Source organism: Zeus faber, assembly GCF_960531495.2.
Source record: "Zeus faber genome assembly, chromosome: 17".
Lineage (NCBI taxonomy): Eukaryota > Metazoa > Chordata > Actinopteri > Zeiformes > Zeidae > Zeus > Zeus faber.
Genome location: NC_137204.1, coordinates 21,640,934 through 21,666,070, shown reverse-complemented (window position 1 = coordinate 21,666,070; position 25,137 = coordinate 21,640,934). Strand labels below are relative to the sequence as shown.

Here is a 25,137-nt window from a genome sequence, read left to right as displayed (position 1 = left end):
CTTGCTGCCTGCCTATCGGCCCTGCGCCGCGCTAAAAACACAGCCCTGTCCATTTCTTAGCTCCGGCTAAAAAAAACAGTGATTCAGTGTTTTGACGTCAATGCCGAAAATTAACTACTTCATGCATCCGCGGCATAAATGAAAGGTCACGCTCCTCTCCGCTGTTTGCCGTAATATGTCTTCTCCATCCATGTATCTACATATTTATCCTCCAAGACTAGCCAGCTTGTCATCCCACCACGCACGCAGGCAGGCACGCACACACACAGTTCCACATGGGCTCGGGCAGTGAAGGTGTCCATATGTATCTTGGTTGAGAAACACACAATTGAAACGTTGATTAGGTCTTCTGTAGCCCCAAGCCTTGGCTTGAGGAGAAGTTCCGTCGCCTTGATGTACGGTTGACGCCCTGCCCCCACCGATTGTCAGACACCTTCGGGATCGCAGGCACCGCGAGCGGTTAACTACATTGTATCCCCGCCGAACACAACTTTGCCGAGACAGAATTCTTGACCATTTCTGAGGCGCAAGCTGAGAGAGAGAGAGAGAGAGAGAGAGAGAGAGAGATTAAGCGGACAATAAAGCGCAGTTAGTCCAAGCTGGTTGATGTTGATAATGTCCATGGTTCAATTTGAATCAATTAGGCTCTGGCAGATGTGCAGAATCATGTTGACCCCAGGGCTTAAGAGGAAACAATCCTATTTTCCTGAACAAACCTAATGGTATTAGGCTGAACAAATACGGACAGCTCACAAGGGAGTGGCTCCTTAAAAAGCAGAGAGAGGGATGAGACACACAGAGCGCTTTGTTTCCTGCTGTGAGACCAGTGGCGGAAAGGAGAGGGATGTACACAAGAAGATTTGAAAAATTAAACAAAATCTCAAAAGTTGGCTCAAGTCATCAGAGCAAAAAAACGTATATATATATTTTTTTTAAGGATTTGAGGGATAAAAAAATTCGGAGAAGCGATGTGACATTTCCACAACAAGGGAGGCCTTTCCTTTAACCAGAAGGGAGAGCAAAGCGACCGAGAAGACAGCCACCAGTTCAAACAAGTACAGTATATCAACATCCAACACATCAACCAAGGGTTAGAATCACCAGAACTTTCCGGCTCCAGTTCACCTCCTACGAAAGCAAGGCGACCCACCCGGCGGGCTATGAGAATCCTCAACAAGGGCCTTCGACTGCAGGACATCACCATCATGTACTTCACCGCTCTGGCCACGCTGCTGGTCATCTTGGTGGCTTCGTACCAGGGACCCACCACGGCCGTCCAGCCCATAGAGCCGTTCACCAAGACACAGGGCTCTCTTCCTCCCCTGCCCATGCCCTTCCACGTGCCCCTGGACCCCCGCGGGGACCTCCAGCTGGCCTGGAACATCAGCTACACCACTCAGGAGGTTTACTTGGAGCTGAAGGTTGCCGACCTCAAGCACGGCGTGGTTTTGGGGATGTCTGACCAAGGGGAGCTGACCAACGCTGACCTGGTTGTGCTGTGGGATGACGGAAATAAAAGCTACTTTGGGGTAAGAGCCTGTTACAGACAGTCCGCTAGTCCGACAACCATTGAAATTGGCAAAAAAAACAACAGTTTTATTATATTTGTGGGTGGCATATATCATATTGAGTTTTAATCAGTCAATTCCACTTTTCCTAATCTATCCAATTTTTTCCCTTCCATGTATTGATCAAATCAGTCAACCAATTGATTTTTTGCTACTTTGCAGTGATTGTATGCAAGTGTAGGAAAAGCCATTAGGAGTAGAAAAGGTTGATGGTCAACCATAATATCAAATGGTAAAGCCCAACTAAAACAAGGTTTTTCATGGTATATGGGAAAAAGTCTGAAATCTTCCATGAATGTCTGTGAAATATATCCACTATAGAGAGATAAAGATCTATTTATAGATTTAAAAAAACTTTAAGGGTGATAATTACCCTCAATAAATATCCACGTGATTTAGGATGACAGTATATAACAAACATGTATTGCGTAAATGGGGACCTATTATGCAAAACTCACTTATTCAGTGCTTGTGCACATACATTTGGGTCTCTGCAGGGTCTACTAACACACAAGCTGTGAAATAAGACGACCTGGTGATTTCTTTGCGAGCTGTCTGCTTCAGAAAACATGTCCTATAATGAACCGTGCCCACTAGCACCCTGAAGCTAAGAGCTAATCATGGGAAGTGCTCTGTTGTTGGCTGCAGAGACCAGCACAAATCTCTTAAAAGAAAGAGGAATTAATACCAGCTGTCCGTGAAAAACTGCAGACGAGGGAAATGTATTTGCTGTGTGTTTCTTTCTGTGTGTGTGTGTGTGTGCGTGTGTGTGTGTGTGTGTGCGTGTGCGTGTGCGTGTGTGTCCATTGACTGTACTGTAGGCTGCGGTGCGCGATCCGCTCCGCCTTTCTCCAAACAAAACCGTAGATGTATTTATTTATTTAATTTGTTTCCCCCTGACGTTTCCGTAATTGGATGAAACAAAAAAGCCGCAAGCTCCGAGCTCCGCACTCTTAAGACACCGCGGTCAAAGTCGCAACGAACTTTTAAACGACGCCTTGTAGATTTAATATGAGTGAAGATTCAGCAGCTGGATTGCTTATTTCCCGCCTCAAATTTGCTCGGAAACAGATTTGAGTGTACTGATGAGGTGAAATCTGGGAAAGCCTACAGAGGGAACGCAGAAGTAAAGCTCGAACCCCATTGGCTCACAGAACCAGGAACCTGTGCTCAAACCCCATTGGCTCACAGAACTAGGGGCCTCGGGAGGGTGGCTCCTCCCACTGAAAGAGCATCAGGAACGCGATGGATTTAGAGGCATGTTAGAATGGCTAGAATGCACAATCTGAGTGGTAATTTAGGCAAAAAAAAATTCAAAAACATGTTTTGGGGTCCTCAGAGACCATATATTTACTTGGTGAAAAGGAGCATTATAGGTCCATTTTAATTCTTGCTCACTAAATCTCTTCTCACAAGCAGTACCAAAAAACCCACAATTTTTTTTCTCATTCTTGCTTACTTTGGAAAAGACAAAATTTAGATAGCACGACAGAAAGATCAGAGATTTCCCATTTCCTCAGGGTTTCTCATCTGTCTGTGATCCTCGAGGTGTGAGATTGTTGGGCTTTTTTCACGCTGGCGGATGGCTTCATTCATGATTTTGTAATCACAAAGGCTGCTATCCCTCCCTGAAAATTGGGAATCACTCAAACTGCACTAATGGCTGAAAGTTCTTAGCGTGGATTAGCATATCACAATTAAGTCCTGGGATGAATGAGATGTGTGAAATGGCAAATTTATATTTTATGGAAACATTTTTTTTCTCTTCATAGATCAAACCCCACAAAGAAGGGTGTTTTTAGTGTTACATTTTGTATGTTTATTTTTAGATTTTTAATTACCGCACTAATATCTTAACAGAAACTGTGAAATGGATATCAGGCTGCGGCGAAAATCTGAAAAAAGTAAGGCATTATCAGTTTAATGATTAATTTGTATAGTCAGTGCTTTTAATAAATGAAAAGGAAAAATAACTTCAAAGGATCTGCCTGAGCAAAAAGCAAGAGTCTGCCGACATAGTGTGGTGCATTAACCACATTCAGGCCCACAAAGGAGTAACTATAACAACCCCCCACCAAAAAAGGGTGGAGTACACCTATTAAAAATGTATCATTATGAGCAGCGGGTCATCGTAAAATTGCACCCTGGACAATATTGTGACCTAGTTTTGCCAGATTGTAGGTTTTCTGCGGTGGTTTTGGCTTTGCTCGTTTGGTTAGCTTGGTTTTATTAATCTTTTCTGGCTATAAATCTTATAAGCTGAATAAGTTAAGTTGACACGTTTGCATCTGCAAATTGTGAAAGGCTGTAATCCCTTGCTTGACTATAATCTTACATGCACACCAATCCCCAACGTCAACATGTGTTGGTTATTCTTCTGATCTTCCAACTTCTTCCACCAGTCGAGTGCAGCGTGATGAGCCAGCCTCCCTGTCAGGAGAGAGGCCAGACATACAGCAGCTTTGAAAATCTCTCTTAATCAACTCAATCTCCTATAGCTGCGTCCACTGCCAGTTGAGCGACTGCTACTCCCCGAACCCGCAGCTGACGTCCAAACTACACCCCGCCACCACAGCCACTGTGTACTGTATCTGAGATGTGTCACGTAACGGTTGGAGCTCCTCAAGGTTCAATCTCAGGTCCTCTTCGGTTCAGCCTTGACACACTCTGACCACACAATTGATTTTAAGAAACTGCTCAATGTCTGTACATTTCTCGATGGCTTAGGCCATCGAGAACACTTAAACGTTACCTTTGAATCCAGAATCATTGTTTAGATTTGCAACTGCCTTTCAGTGAGAAATCAGCCTGCTTTACAGTAAACGTCACTTTAACCTTTTATATCCGGCCTTCTATTATGTATTTTTCAGCTTTTCAGATTTTTATCCCTGCAAACATTATTTTTGTTTTTCTTTTTAGTGTATATAATTTCTTTCATGTCTCGGCTAAAGCATTTACTTGTCTGAAATGTATTACACAAACAAATGCACCTTGCCTATAAACTGGAGAATTCAATAACATTACTAAGCCGACAATTCATAATCGTGCCCGTGTCAATAACAATGACTTGTGAGGAGTTTTATTCCCCTGACCTTCATGCTTGCAGAAAACCTCTTGATGTCTTTCATAATACGTGGAGCAGCAGACTGCTCCCATTGCACCTCTGTTCGTCAATGTGACGATACGTGCCCTGCATCACTCCCTAAGTGGCAGTTTTCCCATTTTTAATAAGGTCTATTTTAACACAGACCAGTGCCTGGAAGAATGGACAGTGAAGGGCTGCCGTGCATCATGAGCGTTCCTTTCTACTTCTCAAAGGGTCTGGATTTATTTGGCATTATCCTACTAATGGTGACAAGGTTTTTATGTGCCGTAGTTTGTCAGTGCACTTTTTGTTCTGATGGATTCTGCTTGGTACTACTTCACAACAATCCCATTTCTCTTCAACCAACTTGCCTGACAATCAGGTGTGTGTTTATTCTGAAAGGTGAATTCAGCTTCTTGGATAAAGCACATTCTTTATTCTGAGTAACATTAATTTATACATTACACATATTGCCTACAGATACATATATACACAGGTTCATTATTGACCCTTCAAATGTTCACTTTATGCACTGGTTAGCAATACTTCCTTTTGGAACATGGTTTTAGCCGGTTCACTAAAGTTATATATATATATATATATATATATATGCATGAAGGTTATTCAATGCCTTTTGGTGTACTCTCAATTATCTCAAGCAGTACAGCCAAAAAATACTTACTATGGCCCACAGGGATTTGTAATATTTCAAAACTCTGTTTCAGTTTCTATCTCACAGTGCGATCTGTCCGCGTGGGCTTGGTTTCTCTCATGGTCTAACAATAAACTCCTCCACACCTTCACCTCAAACACCCATCTCCATTTATAGCTGAACCCAGCTGTCCTGCTCGGCTCCTCACCACGTACGTCTCAACCTCCTCTCCGCTGCAAGCTCGGCCTTAAAATATATTTCTTCCCTCGCTCTTTTAAATTTACCCTGGCCTTTTTTGGTACAGGGGATCGTTCTACGACTCTCTCTCTCTCTGGGTTTGGACCCTGGATTTCCAAAATGTTCACTGATTAAACATCGGAATTCAGCATATTCAGGCTCATTCTATTGTTTCCTAGCTCGTTTTCGAGTGTGGTAAAATAACTGAAAATGTTACTTTTGATAAATAACTCTCGGTTGATGAAATCGTCACCTTAATGTGATTGCAAATTGCAGGGCCTTGGCCTTCTTATTGAGGTGCGTGTAATGCTGGACAAGGCTTCATTTACAGTAAGCCTCCATGGTCCCATTGGGGGACTCTGGTGGCTATGCTGGCAATGGCTTCGTCAACTTGGAACGGTGTGATGGGTAGGAACGGCCAGCCAGATGGCAGGGGAGGCTGCCGGACAGGACATGGTGAGCCCAAGGGCATAGTGAGGGGTTTCTGAGGGAAACTGGTTTGAAGGATTGCAGCTCTCACTTTAAAAAAAAAAGCTTTTCCCTGCATGTCCTGGATGTTGTCAAGCTGTCTTGGGTGGCTCAACTCTTCAATGTTGCATGGGTAGGTACAGTGGCTTTATTCTTGCAGAACTACTTTGTGGTGCCTGTCTTTAAAAAAAAAAATGGGACCAGAGAGAAACAAAAAGAAGGACAGTGAAGTGTTGATTTAAGTGTACGTGGATAAGTGAATGGTGCAAGGATTATATACAATTTACAAACCGAGTGCCACAGACACAGTAACAAAGCACTAGGAGAAAAGGACTGATGGCGGTGCTAAAGGAAAGAACCAATCAAAACCAAACAAGTTACTAGTAAAGTAGAATCATACATTACAAACATTAAAACCATCACTAATAATGATTAATATTGTGTGGCTCCCTCTCGTGCCGCCAAAATAGCTGTGATCCGTGGAGGCATGGACTACTCAAGACCTCTGAATGTGTACTGTGGTATCTGGCACCAAGACGCCAGCAACAGATCCTTTAAGTCCTGGAAGTTGTGAGGTGGGGCCCCCATGGATCGGGCTTGTTGTTCCAGCACATCCCACAGATGCTCCGTCGGATCGGACCCTAACCCCGCTCATCCACATAATGTAGAAGAAAACATGATTCATCGGACCAGGCCTCTGTCTTTCATTGCTCCATGGTCCAGTTCTGAGGCTCTGACACAGCTCCATGCGCAGCGAGCTGTGATGCACTGTGTGTTCTGACACCTTTCTATCATAGCATTAACTTTTACACCAATTTGTGCTACAGTAGCTCTTCTGTGGGACCGAACCAGACGAGCTAGACTTCACTCCCCAAGTGCATCAATGAGCCCATGGGCGCCCATGACCCTGTCGCCGGTTCACCGGTTGTCTTTCCTTGGACCGCTTTTGGTAGCTACTAACCACTGCAGACCGGCAACACCCCACAAGACCATCACAATTTGGCCCTTGTCAAAGTGGCTCAGATCCTTAAAGTTGACCATTTTTCCTCCTTTCAACACATCAACTTCAAGAACTGACTGTTCACTTGCTGCCTAATATATCCCACCCCTTGACAGGTGTCATTGGAACAAGATGATCCATGTTATTCACTTCACCTGCCAGTGGTTTTGATGATGTGGTGGCTCAGTGTACAGTGTGTTCCACTCATCAGGGAATCACACTTCTCAGCTCGTTGGGAGATTCCAGTCAATGGAGAAACCTCGGATTCAGGGGGATTAATGCCGATTTTGACCCGGCTGTAGACCGGATTTACACAATCCTACAAATAATCTATTAACCCATATGCACTCCAAGGTTGAGATTCACAATTGCTTCCCCGGGGAAGGTGGCTTGGCCCCGACAAAATAGTCTCGAGCGAGGGAGTTAGATATCTGGGAGTATTTCTCTCAAGTGAGGTGTTAAAAGGACATGTGGGCTCGATGGCCGATCAAAAGCAGTGGCTTCAGAAATGCGGTTGTTGAGCAGGGCTGTGCTGGTGAAGAGGATGGAGGGACTGCCTCTCCCTGACAGCGTGAGGACGTTGGTGATCCAGGAGGTCCTGAGTAAAACCTCCTCTCCTCCAGATCGAGCTTCAAAGGGAGGCTCACGCCGCCCCTTTTTGGAGCTGTACCAGGCCAATCCGACTGGGAAGCCACCCCGGGCCAGACCGAGGACGCACTGGAGGGATAACATCTCCCTGTGACTGTGGCGGTCATTAGTTGCAGCTGTATGCAACTGGTTATCGGAACAAATTCCTATTTATCAGCTTGCATCGAGGCTGGTCCATCTCATCCCTGAACATGGATGACAACCAAAAAAATAAACAGAGTCACCGACACTCAGGAGCCAGTTATATTATTTCAGTTGACCCTTTCTGTGCCGTTTTGTACCGTGGTTGCTAAATAAAAGGGCAGCGACATGTGCTTTGTCCCCTCCCTGTGTGTGTGTGTGTGTGTGTGTGTGTGTGTGTGTGTGTGTGTGTGTGTGTGTGTGTGTGTGTGTGTGTGTGTGTGTGTGCGTGCTTCCATAGCTGCCTGCAAAATTCGACTCGTGTTACGAGATGTTTAAAAGCTTCCCAACAGAATATTCGGCATCATACAGAGGGAGAGCGAAGCGTTCCGAGGACGAACTCTAACCATCGTAGCGGGCATAACTGCACGCACAGACGCTGAAGCAAATATCACACAGCTTCTCTTTCTACAGTATTCTTGGTTCCAAAAGGTTTTCAGTTCAGAGAGAGAGCGAGAGAGAGAGAGAGAGAGGGGAGAGAGGGAAAGAGTGAGAGGTATCTTTGCTGCCTTTCGCGGCAGACATAATTTCAAGAAACACGAGTGGGCAAATTAGGCCGTTGTGCCACCTCCTGGTACGCAAGTTGAAATCTTGCAAGGGTGGCATCATTAACAACTTAATTTGACTGATTAGCTGCTTAATAAATTATTAAATAGCAACAATATGTATTGCAATATTTTACCGCAGCATCCTTTAATTCCTAGAGGACTTTGTCTTTAAATCAGCAATTAACACTCATTAATAAGATATCATTCAAATTTTATAATGAGACTATGATCTATGTGACCAATTTGAGGGAAAATAAATCAGGCTTTCCTCTATTTCAGACTTTTTGTCAAGCTTGCTCCCACTTGCACATGACTTAACATACTATTTTTTTCGTGTGCGTGTCTGCAGGATGCTTGGAGTGACAGTGAGGGCCGTGTGACACTGGACAGCCAACAGGATTACCAGCTGATAGAAGCCAAACTGACACCGGAAGGATTCTACCTGCTCTTCAAGAGACCCTTCAGTACCTGCGACCCCAGAGACTACCTCATAGAGGTACGTGAGCAAGACGTCAACAGCCTGTAGCTGTGTGTGAGTGTAAAACACGGGCAACAAAGTAAATAAGTGTAAATACGTTTCAGTTTCCGTGAGTGCATGTGCGCCGGTGTGTGCGCCTCATCATTCTGCTTGTTTGGATTTTGCTGCCATGGAGATCTGTTCATGTTTGGGCAGCCAAAATAAATCTGGAATGCAGAACGGAGCAGTTACACAATATCCGTCTCCCGTGGATTTGTTGAACCAGGGACTGTGGTATAGAATTCAATGGATAAATCGACTCTGAGCAATGGTGGTGCTTCTAATGCAGAAAGCCGCGACCAGCCTTAGCTGCAGAAAGACTTTGTTCAGGTACTGTGCAATAGGATTTAATACTACAATATTACTTCTGTGGTTAGCTGACTACGGAAGTAATAGTCCAGAAGTAAGATCCAGTTCATTTCTACATCAACTGCGAAGACAAATGAATCTCTCTCCAATCCCTTTATCCAATTGGCCAGGAGGGCACCGTGCACGTCATCTACGGGTTGTTGGACCAACCCATCGCCTCCTTGGAGCAGCTGAACCTGTCTCGCATCCACATGGGTTTGCAGCGGGTGCTGATGCTGCGCCCCCCTGCCCCGTCGCCGTCGCTGCCTCCGGATGTGGAGACTCTGGAGGTCCTAGCCCCCGGCGTCACCATACCCGGCCAGGAGACGACCTACTGGTGCTTCATTCAGCAGCTGCCTGAGCACATGCCCAAGAACCACATCATCATGGTACACAGTGAATACATCAGTGTCTAATTGACTGAACTCATTTAATGACCTGATAAATACGATTTTTTTAACCTGAACAATATCTTTCGATCTTTAGGAGTCAACCGAAGTGATTGAGACTCTTTCCAGTTGATCCAGTATTAAGAGATATTCAAAAGCTTTGGAGCATGGTTGCTCCTGCTCCATTGCCCTTCATATTGCAGAAAATTTGAATTTTCCTTTCGACTCATTTATAGAAGTTTTCCTAGCATAACTGCAAATCATACTTGGCAATTACTTTTCCAATATTCACGACGAAAAACGTAATGCTTTGGACCTCCTCCAGTATGAGTCAGTGGTATCCAAGGGGAACGAGGCCATCGTGCACCACATGGAGGTGTTTGAGTGTTCTCCAGAGGTCCAGGATGTGCCGCAGTACAGCGGCTCCTGCGACGACACGATGAAGCCCAGGAAGCTCAACTCCTGCCGCCATGTCCTGGCCGCATGGGCCATGGGAGCTGAGGTATACACACACACACACACACACACACACACACACACAGACACACGCACACACACACACGCAAACGCACACGCACACGCACACACACAATGCAATAATCAATCAATCAAACTGTTCAAATCAAACTTATTCATACAAAGATCCAATTCATCCGAAATCCAAGAATACCTTCCGTGCAAAAGCACCGGGGGAGCTTACAGTGAGGAGGTCTGAGATATATTTAGGAGCGGAGGTGGACAAGGAAATTTCTTGTGTGTGAAATCCCGTCTTATCTCAGTTTAGGATGACGTTTTTGGGGGATTTGGGGCGTTTAAGAATCGCGTTTCTTGACTGCATCGGGGACAAAGTCCCACGCTCTGAAAGTCGTAACAGGTGCTGTAAGTGAGTCAATCAAGCCGCCGGCAAAGTCCTCGGCTCGCCTTCCGACCGGGGACAAAAATGGGAATATTTCAGTGTAAGGAATACAGGAAGTGCCGCGCTTGCCACATCACAGCCAGCCGGCGCTCCTCTCTGATTGGATTATCTTCCAGCCAAACAAAAACAGGCAGCCGAGCCTCCTGCCAGCACCGAGCTGCGAAGACGAGATTAGGTGGGAAGCATTTAGGCCTCTTTCATCACCTCTTAATAGCGTTGTTTTATTCTTCCCAGCACCACGTCCGAAGGGAAATGTGGTGTCACGAAAAATAGGAGAGAGCGACAGGCGAGAGGGAGGGAGGGAGGGAGACAGAGAGAGGGGAAGGAGAGAGAGAGAGAGGGAAGGGAAGGAGAGCGAGAGAGAGAGAGAGAGAGAGAGAGAGCGTGAGGGGGGAGGAGAGAGAGTGGGGGATAGAGGGAGAAAAAGGGAGAAGAGGAAGGGGAGATGGAGAGAGAGGGGGAAGGAGGGAGAGAGGGGGGAGGGAGAGAGAGGGAGGGGAAGGAGAGAGGGGGTCTAGAGAGAGAGAGGGGGAAGGAGAGCGAGAGAGGGAGAGAGAGAGGGAGAGGGGAAGGAGAGAGAGGGGGAAAGAGAGAGAGTGGGGGATGGAGGGAGAAAAGGGAGAAGAGGAAGGGGAGAGGGAGAGAGAGGGGGAAGGAGAGAGAGAGAGGGAGGGGAAGGAGAGAGGGTGGGGGGTAGAGGGAGAAAAGGGGAGAGGAGGAAGGGGGAGATAGAGCGGGGGTGAAAAGGAGAGAGAAAGGGAGGGGGGATAGAGGTAGAGAGAGGTGAGCGAGAGTGAGATGGAGTAGGAGAGGGAGAGAGAGATGGGGAAAGAGAGAGAAGAAGTGGGAGAGAAGGAGAGAGAAAGGCAGGGGGGATAGGGGAGATGGGGGAGGGAAGGAAGGAGAGAGAGAAAAGGGGGGTATACAGAGGGGAGGAGTGATAGGGGACAGAGAGAGGGGGAGGAGGAGTGAAGGGATAAAGAAAGGAATGGGGGAGATAGAGGTGGTGAGAGAGAGAGGGAGATAGAGGGGGGAGGCAGAAAGGGCAGGCAGAGATAGCTGGAGAGAGAGAGAGAGAGAGAGAGAGGAGGAGAGAGGTGGGGCAGGAGAGAGAGAGAGAGAGAGTGAGAGAGAGAGAGAGAGGGAGAGAGGGGTTAAGAGAGAGAGGGAGATAGAGGGAGAGAAGGAGAGAGAAAGCGAGAGGGGGAGAGAGAGAGAGAGGGAGAGGAGGAGTAGGGGGAACTAAGAGATTGACGCTAAAAGAGTGAAGAGTGGAGAAGATGCCACAGTGATGTAGAATGTTGTTAGGGCGCTCGGAGCGATGGGCTTGCGTGTGTGTGTGCGTGCGTGTTCGTGCGTGTGCGTGCGTGTGCGTGCGTGTGTGTGTGTGTGTGTGTGTGTGTGAGCGCGCGTGCACGCGTGTGTGTGCGTGTGTGTGTGTGTGTGTACTGGGATGGGGGGGACGCTGAAGATGAGAAGATAAAACGAGAGGACCGCAAGAGAAAAAAAAAAAAACATCTGGGTCATTCTCATGGAACCACATGTTCAAAATGAAATGATGCGCAGGGGTTTTGAAATCATGAATTTAAAAATTAAAGTGCAGTGCACGATGCCCACTTTTTTTTTTTGCTACGACTATAACTTTTTGAGGGTTTTTTTCTGTGCTTTTCTTATGGAAAAACGTCTGACCGTAGCACGTCGGGACAAAACGATGGGTGTTACGGTAACAAATGCACTTCAGCTTAGTCTAACGTAAAATTGCAGAACACACAATGACAGTGCAAACATGTCAGGGTGTGTGTGTGTGGGGGGGTTAAGCAGCCACACCTGTCTTGGGTCTAGTTAATTGGGCCCTGGACCAGGGGTGGCTTTACACCCCTTGCTCATCAGAGCAATCGATGAGCACGGGTTAAATCCCCCATCCCCCCCCCACACACACACACACACACACATGGGAAGGGAGCCTTTGTCATGACAGCGTTCCAGCTGCTCCCGGCTTGTGCCATCTTGCCACCCTCTTCACTAAAATGGTTTGTTTTCAACGTCATCGCCTGTGTCTCCGTGTCGGGGAGCCGGGGAAAAGCCACGTGGGTGTCGAGTGGCGGGAGAACTGTCACACATGTATACTCCATCACTACATTCCCTCACAAACCTTCCCATTGGCACGTTTAAAATGTATATTTCTGTCAAAAAAATGAAATACTCCATTTGTTACAGTGATATAGGGGTACAATGTTGGGGTAAGAAACAGATTCCATGTATTTACGTGATGCACGTGATCTTATACAATGAAAATCTTTTAAAATGCACTCGATACAAGCCTACACAACACGCGTGTGTGTGTGTGTGTGCGTGTGTGTGTGCGTGCCTGTGTGTGTGTGTGTGTGTGCAGGCATTTTACTATCCGCCAGACGCAGGGCTTCCTTTGGGTGGACCAGGCTCCTCCAGGTTTCTTCGGCTGGAAGTTCATTACCACAACCCCCTGCTGCTCTCCGGTGAACACACACACACACACACACACACACGCACACGCACACGCACACGCACGCACACACACGTGCGCACACACACACACACACACACACACAAACACACACACACACACACACACACACACACACACAGTAGATACCTTATACAAAGCAGATTTCCAAATTCGCTTATAGTCATATGATATTTAAAATTTATGTATTTTCATCTTAGCACACCATCAAATGCTCATTTTTGATCTGGTATCCTCATTTTATGTCTACCCATTCAGTCTCATATTCTCTTATTTTTTATTCTATCTGCAAAAACTACTTCTCTCTTCTCTCCTTATCTCTGATACACAACATCTTTATAAATCTGCCTGATGGCAGCATTGAGATCAAAGAACAGAAAAGATGGAGCTGGTATTTAAATAAAAATATCCGTCACATGAAGGGCCATTAGTCCTTCACTAATGGCCCTTCATGTGACAACATTTCACGTCCGTCGGGAATAACACTCTTAAAATGTAAATATTTTTCATGTAGGACTGCGAACGGAACAGTAATGATGTACATACACATAATTATAATATTTTTCATTTAACCAAGTTGTCTCATGAATTCAAAAAATGAGCTGAGCGCAAATGACACATTTACACAATTACAATGACTGTCTGTGTCGACAGTAGTTTGGTCTGAAATGGCACCAGTGCTTTTATCAGTTACTGTGCGACAAATGAGAATAAATCTGAGTGATTTCTGCTTATTACTTGTTGAAAAATGACCGAAAAACATGTTGAGAAAAAAAAATGTTTTATAGTCGTCTGCCATAAATAACTTTTAATAAAATTGAAATGTGAGCTCCCACTGTAATTGCTGAAATTGGTGAGTGGGATGTGTTTGTACTCAACTGAACAGTAATGATGTCCATGACACATGTATCAAATTACGAATGTCTGTCCGTGTCTACAACACACGGACAGTCACACAAGGTGAAACGATCTTAAAAAAATATCTTAATCTTAGTCTTGAGAAAAAAAAACACTTGCAACAAAACAGCGTGTCCGTTTTAGTTTGACCCGTTGGAAATAACCCCTACACCTTTTGGAGTACTGTCTACTGTACTTCACCTGAGTAATTCCCAGTTTAAATGCTTTCTGACAGACAACAGCTCCACTCTTCTATCCATTGGATAGAAGAGTAGGGCCCGACAGGTGGATGCAGGGGAGGTGGAGAGAGGGCAGCACATAAGGGCGCGGAAGCGCGTGTCGCGGTTGAGTTGTCCGACAGAACTAGCTTCGCAAGCTGAGCCTCGTTCCTAATGTTACTTATTTTCAAAGCAATTTAACTTTTTACTGCCCTCAATGTATCTGTAACGTCTGCAAATACAGTCTGTACTTACTGATAAGGTGCTTCATATGGGCAACGTCTGTTGATCTAAAATGGGAGCATTTTTAAGTTTAAGAGAGGGCGAGGCGATCCGTTCAAGGATGGATTGTGAAATATAACCAAATATAATGTTGCGATGCTGAACAAGTACTTTTACTTTTTATACTCGTATGCATTTCATATCAAGTACATGAATAATTGATAATAACATCGATACACATTTGATATGAGTACCACTGACTGTATATTTAATGTTGGATGTTCTCCATACAGGCCGCAGAGATTCCTCCGGGATTCGCTTATATTACACGCCCAGTCTGAGGCGCTTTGACGCTGGGATCATGGAGCTGGGCCTCGTCTACACCCCCATCATGGCTATTCCTCCGAAGCAGCACGCCTTCTATCTCTCTGGCTACTGCACATCCCAGTGTACCAAGACTGTAAGAACATTATCTCTTTGTTATTTATTGTACAGATTCTCAAGGTCGTTTATGGTTTGGCAATAAAAACAGCTCTCGAGGCCGTTTGTATTGAAGATTTACATTTTTTTTTTCAGACAGTATTGCAGTATAGCAGTATAGCAGTATAGCAGAGATAAAAATGGGTCCAAAAATATGCAGGCAGACATGGACATTATGCGAGCAGATAGTGATACTTGTGCATCAAGGATTCTAAAAATTGTCAAACAGTCACTCACACACATTAAACATTAAAACCAGTGACAGGTGAAGTGAATTACATTGCTCATCTGGTTCAAATGGCACCTGTTAAGGGGTGGAATATATTAGGCAGCAAGTGAACAGTCAGTTCTTGAAGTTGATGTATTGGAAGCAGGAAAAATGGGCAAGCGTAAGGATCTGAGCCACTTTGACAAGGACCAAATTGTGATGGCTAGACGACTAGGTCAGAGCATCTCCAAAACGGCAGGTCTAGTGGGGTGTTTCCTGCTCTGCAGTGGTTAGTACCTACTAAAGGTGGCCCAGGACCGGTCTGCGTAGCCTCTGACCAATCAGAGTGTCCATGCTGACCACTGTCCACCGCTGAAATCGTCTACAATGGGCACGTGAGCATCATAACTGGACCATTGAGCAATGGAAGAGGGTGGCCTAGTCTGATTAATATCGTTTTCTTCTACATCATGTGGATGGGCAGGGTTAGGGTCCAATCCGATGGAGCATCTGTGGGATGTGCTGGAACGACAAGCCCGATCCATGGGGCCCCCACCTCACAACTTCCAGGACTTAAAGGATCTACTGCTGACGTCTCGGTGGCAGATACCACAGGACACCTTCAGAGGTCTTGTGGAGTTCATGCCTCCACGGATCAGAGCTGTTTTGGAGGCACAAGGGGGAGCTACACAATATTAGTGTTTATTAGAGGTTTTAATGTAGTGGCAATATCAATATATTGATTAATAATACATATCTCTCTTTCTGTGTCTCTACCTCCCTCATCGTTGTCTTTCAGGCCTTGCCTCCAAGCGGGATCTTTATCTTTGCATCCCAGCTGCACACCCACCTGGCTGGGCGCGGTGTCAGGACAGTCCTGGTGAGAGGCGGCAAGGAGGTGGAGGTAGTGCAGGAGGACCGGCACTTCAGCACACACTACCAGGTAACCCCTAATGATTAAGCCTGTAGAAATGTATGCCCTTGTAGCGCACGTCACACTGACTCTGTGGTGTCTGCTGACGGAGGCTGTAGAGATACAAGCCCGAGTAGCATATGTCACAGCGACGCTGTGAGTCCACCGATGAGGGCTGCAGAGATACACATCCAAACTAAAAACAAAACCCATATTTTGGGGTCAAAAACGCAGATCTACTAACCTAGATTTATTCCGGGTTTTTCTTTTTTGTATTCCACATTGAAATGTGGGTGAATGAGCCCTGGCATAGGGCAACCACAGCTATGGCTGTTGGAGAGTTAAGTGATGTATTATGATGCCATGTATTGTTTTTTTCAACCATGAGACAAGAGATAGAATTCCCTCCCACGAAAGCTGAGTCAGAGACCTTATTCCTGCACTCTTGAAAGAGAACCTCTCTCTCTCTTTCTCTCTCTTTCTCTCTCTCACACACACACACACACAAGCACACACACACACACACACACACACACACACACACACACACACACACACACACACACACACACACACACACACACACACACACACACACACACACACACACACACACACCTAACATAGCAATGAATTAATTCATAGATTTCTGATTCATCCACAAATACCTTCAAGTTTTACTTTACAAAGAGACTCAACAACTGCATTCCTTTGATATGCCTCATAGAGACTGTTATATCACCCGTGTGCCTCATTTTTTGTGTTGTTTGTAGTGTTTGTAAATTATACTGTCTACACTCCATTCCCCCCCAGCTTTGTCACGTTCCAAACATTCAGAACAACAACACAGAAAGGAATTTCTAAAGTAATACGTGTTTTATTTATACAGATCATTCAAATGTGCATGAAATTACATTCTGCTTAAAGATTATTTATACATGCTCATTAATATATATAACCTCTGCAAGGCAAGGCAAGGCAAGGCAAGTTAATTTGTATAGCGCATTTCAACAACGAGGTGATTCAAAGTGCTTTACATAAATCATCAAAGCATTAGACAAAGTGCAAAAGAAACGCTTCACAAGAAACAACATTATTAAAGAATAGAATACACAGAATGCATAAAGTCAAAAAATAGAATACATAAAAGTTACAGTGCAGTGGAAGACATGGATCAAAAGCCGCAAATTTGGTTTCTTAAAAGGCGGCGGCAAACAGAAAAGTCTTCAGCCTTGATTTTTCAAAGAGGTGAGGGCTGCAGCGGACCTGCATTTCTCTGGGAGTTTGCTCCAGATGTGTGGTGCATCAATACCGAACGCTGCTCCTCCATGTTCAGCTTTGACTCCGGGGACAGAAAGCAGACCTGTCCCAGGCGACCCGAGACGTCTGGACGGTTCCTCGCGCAGCGGAAACCAACAGTCGTATTTTCACATCCGTTCTCTGGGGGACAGGAAGCCACTGTGAAGATGTGAGAACTGGAGTGATATGATCCACTTTCTCGGTCGAGTCCAGCCGCAGCCTTCTGAATCCACTGCAGTTGTCTGATCGATCTGTTTTTTTTAGGGAGGCCTGCGGTGACACCATTACAGTCGTCTAGTCTACTGAAGATAAATGCATGGACGAGTTTTTCCCAAATTGTGCTGAGACATAAGTCCTTGATTTGTTCTTAAGGTGATAGTAGGCTAACTTTGTAATTGTTTTAATGTGGGGGTGATTTAGGTCCGAGTCCATGACCGCACCAAGATTTCTGGCTTGGTTTGTGCTCTTTAACATCACAGATTGAAGCTGAATCCGCTCCAAAAACAATGACTTTCGGTTTTGCCTTTGTTTAATTTGAGAAAATTCTGGCGCATCCAAGCCTTGATTTGTTCAATGCACTTGCTCACTGATTATATTGGACCATAGTTCCCTGGTGATGTGGTTATGTAAATGTGTGTCTCGTCTGCGTAACTATGGTGATATATTTTGTTGTTTTCCATAATCTGAGCCAGTGGGAGGCATGTAGATGTTAAAACAGAAGAGGCCCCAGAATAGAGCCTTGGGGAACTCCTCATGTCATTTTGTCCGCTCAGATGTTTAACTTCCTAACTAATTACCTGTACTTAACTCGATTCAAACCAGTTAAGCACAGCCCCAGAAAGTCACACACAGTTTTCCAGTCGGTCTAGTAATATGTTGTGGTCGACGGTGTCAAATGCAGCACTAGGATCCAGTAATACTGAGTCTGAGATTCTGCCACTGTCTGTGTTTAGATGGATGTCATTGAAGAACTTGACAAAAGCTGTCTCAGTGCTGTGGTTGAAATCCTGACTGGAAGATAAGACAATAAATTGATCAGCTGTTCCCAGTGACTTTACTTTAAAACGGGAGGTCTGATATGGGCCTATAATTGTTCATTAGTGAGGTGTCTCCGTTGTTGTTTGTAAGAGTGGCTCGATGGCGACTGTTTTCAGGGGGTGTCGGAAGAAACCTACGAGCAGAGGCGTGTTGACAGTTTGTAGAAGATCCAAGCCCATGCAATTTGAAAAATTTTTTTGGAAAACGCCTGTTGGCAGAATATCAAGGCAGCAGGAGGAGGATTTTAAGATGTTGTATAATGTCCAAGTTTCAAATTCCAATGACTCAAATTGTGTCACAGTATTTGAATGTATTTTTAGTGGACACAGGGACGGCACATATCCTGTTCGATATGGAGGCACCAACTGAGTGTCTAATATTTGAATTTTATCAGTGAAGGAGGAGGCAAATTCATCGCAGGCCCTGGTGGATAGAAGTATAGAGGCTACTGACACAGGATTGTTTGTTAGCCTGTCGACAGTAGCAAACAAGACACGCGCGTAAAAATTTCTCACTTCCAAACTATACATGTTAAGTCTCTCTTTATACGCTCTCTTTTTTTTCTTCTATTCTTACCAGCATGGCATTTCTCCATGGAGATCTTTTCTTACCAGAGGCCACCTCCACCTTATGCCGAGTTCAGACTACACGATTCTGGCCTGACTTTTTCGCTCGCCGACAGGTCTTTGGAGATCGCCGAGCAAAGCCCCAGATCGGGGGGGGGAAAGCGTGTGGCACGAACCGCTCACGACGCCGCCCCACTGCTCGGTGAGACATCAAGCAGGTTTAATATCTGGTCGTGTCGGGGTCGACTCGGGAGAGATGCGACGAGCTACAGCCAATGAGAGCAGACAGAGTGAGGGGGTGGAGGTCGAGACGGCGAGACGGGAGAGCAAGAGCAGCAGCCGGAAACACAATAACACACCTATGTTACTTTTCTCCTCTAGTTTCTTAATACATTTCTTATTTAAACGTAGCTTTTATTGTTTTTTTTTTTTTTACAGTGATCAAGAATCTAATAAAAAATAAATAAATGTCATTTCTGGTGTGTTTTTCGTGACAAAGCCTAGTTTGGAGACCCCGACAGACCCGTCTGGGATTCCTCCTGGCGAAAGATCTTGCAACGTGCCACGCCCTGTCCCCGATCAGTCATGTCGTGTGAAACCACGACGACTTCGAGATTCACCATCACAAGACGGCGTGTCCACGTCATTCGTGGGGGGCGACGGCGTCAATGGCGATTGTCATTTTAGTACTGAAATGGATCTCCAAGCTGGGGAGGGCGGGTGTTTTGCAGAGAAAGCCTGAATAAATATTTCACTTGCGTTTTGAGTGACCGTTGAGTGATGACCTCAGTTTGAACGTTTGTGCGCACGGAGATGGTGCTCTCAAAGAGAACGCGGGAATGGTCGCAGAGAGCAGCATCAGTCACCACCACTTGGAATTGTTCAGACGCTTGGAGATGATTAAATCCGGGGCGTGGCCCTTGTTGTGTGCGGGCTCCGTCACATGGTTATTAAGAACACAAGGCAGTTCTTAAGTCCCTTTGTCCTGGGTGGCCGTCAAATCACCCACAATAACAACACGGTCAAAGTCTCAATACGGATCATGGACAGCGGTTCAGCAAGTCATCAAAAAAGGGCGGCGCACTACGGAGGCGGCCTGTAAATATATAGGGACGTAGCCCGAGAGGGGGAATTCGACCGATGAGCCGCACATTCGAAAGAGGCGAAATCACCGCAAGATATCCGCCTGCCTTTGAGGGAATCGTTAGACAGGACGGCACCTCCGCCTCCTTTCCGTCTCCTTCCGCCGGCTTCGCCCATAAACCTGAACATCTGCGCCGTCGCCTTGCTCTGGCCGAGTTCCAGTTAAAAACATCAAATCGAGATTGTGCTTGATGATAAAAGTCATTGATCCAAAAATGCTTTTCTTTTTTTTACCCTGCCAAAGACCTAACGTTTAATAAAGCTAGATTTAGTGTGTTAAAAGCATTGACTGCCCGTTTATTTTCTTTTGGGGGGGGGGGCACCGCTGCCGAGGAACGGATGCTAAATTTGATGGATTTGCAGAAAGGCTCGGGCGCTTCCTGTTCCTTAGCAGATTCACCGCTCTTTTTCTATTACTTACGGGGAGTGGCGGGGAGCTGGCGTCGTAACCGTGAGGGCCGCGTCGAAACTGGCTGCGAGCCCAACGCCGACGGCAGAGCAGAGCGGGGGGGGTTTAGGGGGAAGGGAAGTGGGAGCAGGGCGGGGGAAGTTCCAGCTCTTTCATCCGGTCAGTGAAGTCCAATGGGGAAAGGGGCTATATAATGATATAGATAGGGTTATAAAACTAAGGTAAACAATAAAAGCAATTATTTGTGAACAAGAGAGCTACGTGTGAGACTGTCCTTTTAATACACTTAGTTGATTTTGTGTTTTTTTTGCACTACAAATAAATGGACCTGAATTCCCACTTGCCATGTGTTGCAAAGCAGCCATCACTGAATCACTGCAAAGCACCTTCAGGCCATTCCCCTCCTTGCTTGTGTCAGTGGTAACATTTGGAATTTTAAATACTTAATCTGTTGTTTTTCTCTCCATTTTAATGTATGCGCTTCTCCTCACAGACAATCAGAATCCTGAGGAAGATGGTCAACGTTTTACCCGTAAGTGTGTGTTTGGATTGATCAGACGCCGATGCGCTTACTGCAAACAGGGGTAAAACCCGAATTGATAAATTTGAAATGATTTATATAAAAATAATTTTCACCCCATTTGTCCGTTTTTTGGGGGGGGGGGGGGGACTTCTACCTGGCGGCTCATTGTTCTTATTGTGAGGAGCTGTATCACGGATGGTTAGAATAAAAGAAAATAAAGAAAATAGCGAGACAGACGGTTTAGTTTAAGAGTTGTGGCAGAATTTGCCCGGGAGGGAACCAGGACGACCGCAACAGATGAGACTAAATAACATTCTGCTCAGCTGCACGCAGCGGGCCAATGGCTCAACTTAATAATTCACTCATATTCTCCTGGAGACTTCCCAAATACTCAGGTGTGTGTGTGTGTGTGTGTGTGTGTGTGTGTGTGTGTGTGTGTGTGTGTGTGTGTGTGTGTGTGTGTTTGTGTGTGAGTGTGTGTGCGTGCGTGCTTGCGTGCACTCTACAGGGGGATGTACTCATTACGAAATGCACCTTCAACACTGAAGACAGGACCAAGCCGACAGTGGTAAACATCAAAAAATGCATTGTATTATCTCATCTTATCTCGTCTTATCTCAATGGTGTCTCGGTTTAGAATGATATTCGGGAAATTCCGGTGTAGTTGGAACTGTTGGGAATCATGTTTCCCAAATGTATTTGGGACGATTTTTATTATAATTTTTTTTTTTATCTTATCTGAAGATAAAGAATTTCGCCATTACAGAAGCGAACTCAAGAGGATCCAAAATCACAAAGCCTGTATTAGGAAAGCAGTGAACCCGCCCACGCTGGCTGCTTCTCTTTCATGAAGAAGGGGAACACAGAGATGTAATGATGGAAGGGTTCATGAAACTTTTATTTCCCAGACAATGTATGGACATAGATTTATAATATACAATTTGTACAATCTCATGGAGCGTCTCTTGTGCATTGGTTTTAGGATCAGGGTTAATCCTAACCCTACCCCTAACCCAATGGATACGCACCAATTGCAAATTGTGATTCACAATTTTGAGTCATAATTGGGATTTCCTCGGAGGTCAAAGATAAGACGCCACCTGGAGGATTTAGGATTTGCTCCGGTGAAAGCCAAAATAAGATCTTTGAGACGTGAGATGAGACGAGACAAGCGTGTCGTCCGTTTACCGACGGTATCCGTGTCCTTTTCTCCGTCATCCTTAACTCCCCGGCCTCCTCCCGAGGAAGAAAATTCCCTTGATCTCTCCCGCCGTCCAAAACACTCCCTTTCCCCTTTCACCTCAATCTCTCTCCCTCTCTCTCTCTCTCTCTCGCTCTCTCCCTCCCTCTCTCTCTCTAGGGCGGTTTTGGCATCATGGATGAGATGTGCGTCAACTACATCCACTACTACCCCAGAACTCAGCTGGAGCTCTGCAAGAGCCACGTGGACATGGACAACCTGCAGAAGTACTTCAGCTTCATTAACAGGTAGCGCACGTGCACGGCCCCTCCACCTCCCTCCCCCACGTCCTCCCCTCCGTTACTCTTTTCGGCGCGTCTCTTATTCTTCTCGATTTTTGTTCCCCCCCCCCCCTCCCTCAGCTCCGCTTCCACCACTCGTGTGATTTAACGTTTGCATTTCATGCGTCAGCTTATTTTGCTCCATCTGGCCCTCGCAGGCTCCCTTAAATAGGGGCTTATTGTTTATCTCCAAAAAACACACCTTGTATTTTAGGTAAAACTCACTCGTCTGAAACCTGACGCGCTTGTTTTTAAACGGTGCCCCCCCCCGCCTCTGCTTCTCTCTAATCTCATCCCCCCCCGCCCCCCCGCCCCAAAAAACAAAGGGGCAAACTATTCATAATCCCTCTCAGTTTGTTCCCAACCCCTCCCACGCTGTTTATTACGTTAGTGTATATTGCCATTTTTTTGTTTATAGTTCATAGTTTATTTTTAGGTCCATTGCTTATTTTGAGGTTTATTAAATAATTCCGAGCTTTATCTATATTATTTTTTTTCCATTTTTAAATTCTTATAATTGTAAATTGTTTGCCCATTTTTGATGTGAGCTGCTGTGAAAATCTATCTATCTATCTATCTATCTACCTACCTACCTGTCTGTTTGTCTGTCTATCTATCTATCTATCTACCTACCTACCTGTCTGTCTGTCTGTCTATCTATCTATCAATCTATCTACCTACCCGTCTGTCTGTCTGTCTATCTATCTATCTATCAATCTATCTACCTACCTGTCTGTCTATCTATCTATCTACCTACCTGTCTGTCTGTCTGTCTGTCTGTCTGTCTGTCTGTCTATCTATCTATCTATCAATCTATCTACCTGTCTGTCTGTCTGTCTATCTATCAATCTATCTACCTACCTGTCTGTCTGTCTGTCTATCTATCTATCAATCTATCTACCTGTCTGTCTGTCTATCTATCTATCTATCTATCTGTCTGTCTGTCTCTGTCTATCTACCTTCCTACCTGTCTGTTTGTCTGTCTGTCTGTCTGTCTATCTATCTATCTACCTGTCTATCTACCTACCTGTCTGTCTATCTACCTGTCTGCCTGTCTGTCTGTCTGTCTGTCTGTCTGCCTATCTATCTATCTATCTATCTATCTATCTATCTATCTATCTATCTATCTATCTATCTATCTATCTATCTACCTGTCTTTCTGTCTGTCTGTCTGTCTGTCTGTCTGTCTGTCTGTCTGTCTGTCTGTCTATCTATCTATCTATCTATCTGTCTATCTCCAGATTTCAGGGCAAGGAGCAGTGTGTGTGTGGTGAGGTGGGGGTGACGGAGCAGTACTCGGCGCTGCAGTGGAACTCCTTCAGCTCCAAGGTCCTGGACACGCTCTACAACACGGCTCCCATCTCCATGCACTGTAACCAGTCCAGCGCACGCCTCTTCCCCGTATGTGCACGCACACGCACACACACGCACGCTCACACGTACGCACATGCACACACACGCACACGCACACGCACACGCACACGCACACACACACACACACACACACACAACGAGGATGCTGTGCTGATGATGTCAGATAAAAGAGCAAACTGCTTGTTTTAAAGCAAATATCAATACTTTTTACTCCACTACACTTCTAACATGTTTGTGTTCCTTAAAAAAAAAAAGGAAAAATATTGGGTGGCCTGGATCTAGTTAAGAACCGATAAATGATTCATGAAGTTAATATTCTGGTAAAGTGCTTTGACACCAACCTATAGTATTTAATTGTTATCAGGATGTATGAGAATCATCTGCAGAAAAGAAGCTACGGTCGGACTTTATGAAGTATTACAGACAAACTTTAACAGCAAGAATTTATATACTTTTACTTCAGTAGAGATGTCCATGTGGATATAATTTTGTGACAGGATATTTGTACTTTTACTTAATTAGGTCTGGTACTTCTCCCACCACTGGCAACCACCGCAAAAAATATATATATAATAATTATAATAATTTGCTCCGTCGTTCTCTACATTCTGCTTTTGATCCAGAGCTGAATGCACAGCGGCTTGGACCAACGCTGACTTCTCATACAAATCACAACACAACGGAGCCAGTTTATCGTAGATATAAATCGTATTCGACCCCTGGGTGACCCTCCGCTGCTTGTGTTTCCCGCAGGGGGACTGGGACAAGCAGCCGCTGCCGTTGGTCTCCTCCCTCCTGCAGAGGCCTCGCTACCCCTGCGAGGGCGGGAAGCTCCCGGTGGAGGACACCCCGGGCGTCTGAGCCGCCACAGAAGGGAGGAAGTGCGCTTGGGCGGAATATGCTCCGAGCTCCAATCTCATGTTTGTCGCATTTTTTTTTTTTTTTTAGTTGTGACCGCGCTGAAATGATTTGAAAATGGTTCATCTATTGTGCAGAGGTGGGTAGTGCATTTTACTTACATTCTACTTTTCTCAGTAGATTGTTCAGAAACAGTACTTTATTATACGAGATTATTATTATAATTTTTTTTGCCTAAATATATTTTATCCTATTGTGTTTGCATCTTGTACGTATATTTTTCTTCTTTTGCAGTACTGCTTTTTTGACATTTGTTTGGAGTTTACCTTTTTATCATTTCACTGCACTGTACCTGTATGACATATACAAATACAAATCCCCTTTTTTTTGCCGTGTGAACGCAAATGAG

At 45.2% G+C, this 25,137-nt stretch overlaps 2 protein-coding genes across 2 annotated transcripts in view; one reads left to right on the top strand and one right to left on the bottom strand.

Annotated features, from left to right (window-relative positions):
- Window positions 1–1,160: 1,160 nt before the first annotated feature.
- On the top strand, window positions 1,161–24,731 carry dbh (dopamine beta-hydroxylase (dopamine beta-monooxygenase); the record flags this gene model as incomplete). Its single annotated transcript, XM_080017677.1, has 12 exons — window positions 1,161–1,529; window positions 8,736–8,882; window positions 9,383–9,640; window positions 9,966–10,142; window positions 12,949–13,051; window positions 14,690–14,856; window positions 15,884–16,027; window positions 20,946–20,984; window positions 21,484–21,543; window positions 22,336–22,463; window positions 23,738–23,897; window positions 24,624–24,731. The coding sequence occupies 12 exons, from the start codon at window positions 1,161–1,163 to the stop codon at window positions 24,729–24,731; spliced, it is 1,860 nt and encodes a 619-aa protein (XP_079873803.1).
- Window positions 24,590–25,137, bottom strand: part of urm1 (ubiquitin related modifier 1) — a 96,054-nt gene continuing 95,506 nt past the window's right edge. Inside the window, exon 6 of the transcript XR_013844610.1 lies at window positions 24,590–24,599. The gene's annotated coding sequence lies outside the window, so the exon portion shown is untranslated. The remainder of the gene's footprint in view (window positions 24,600–25,137) is intronic.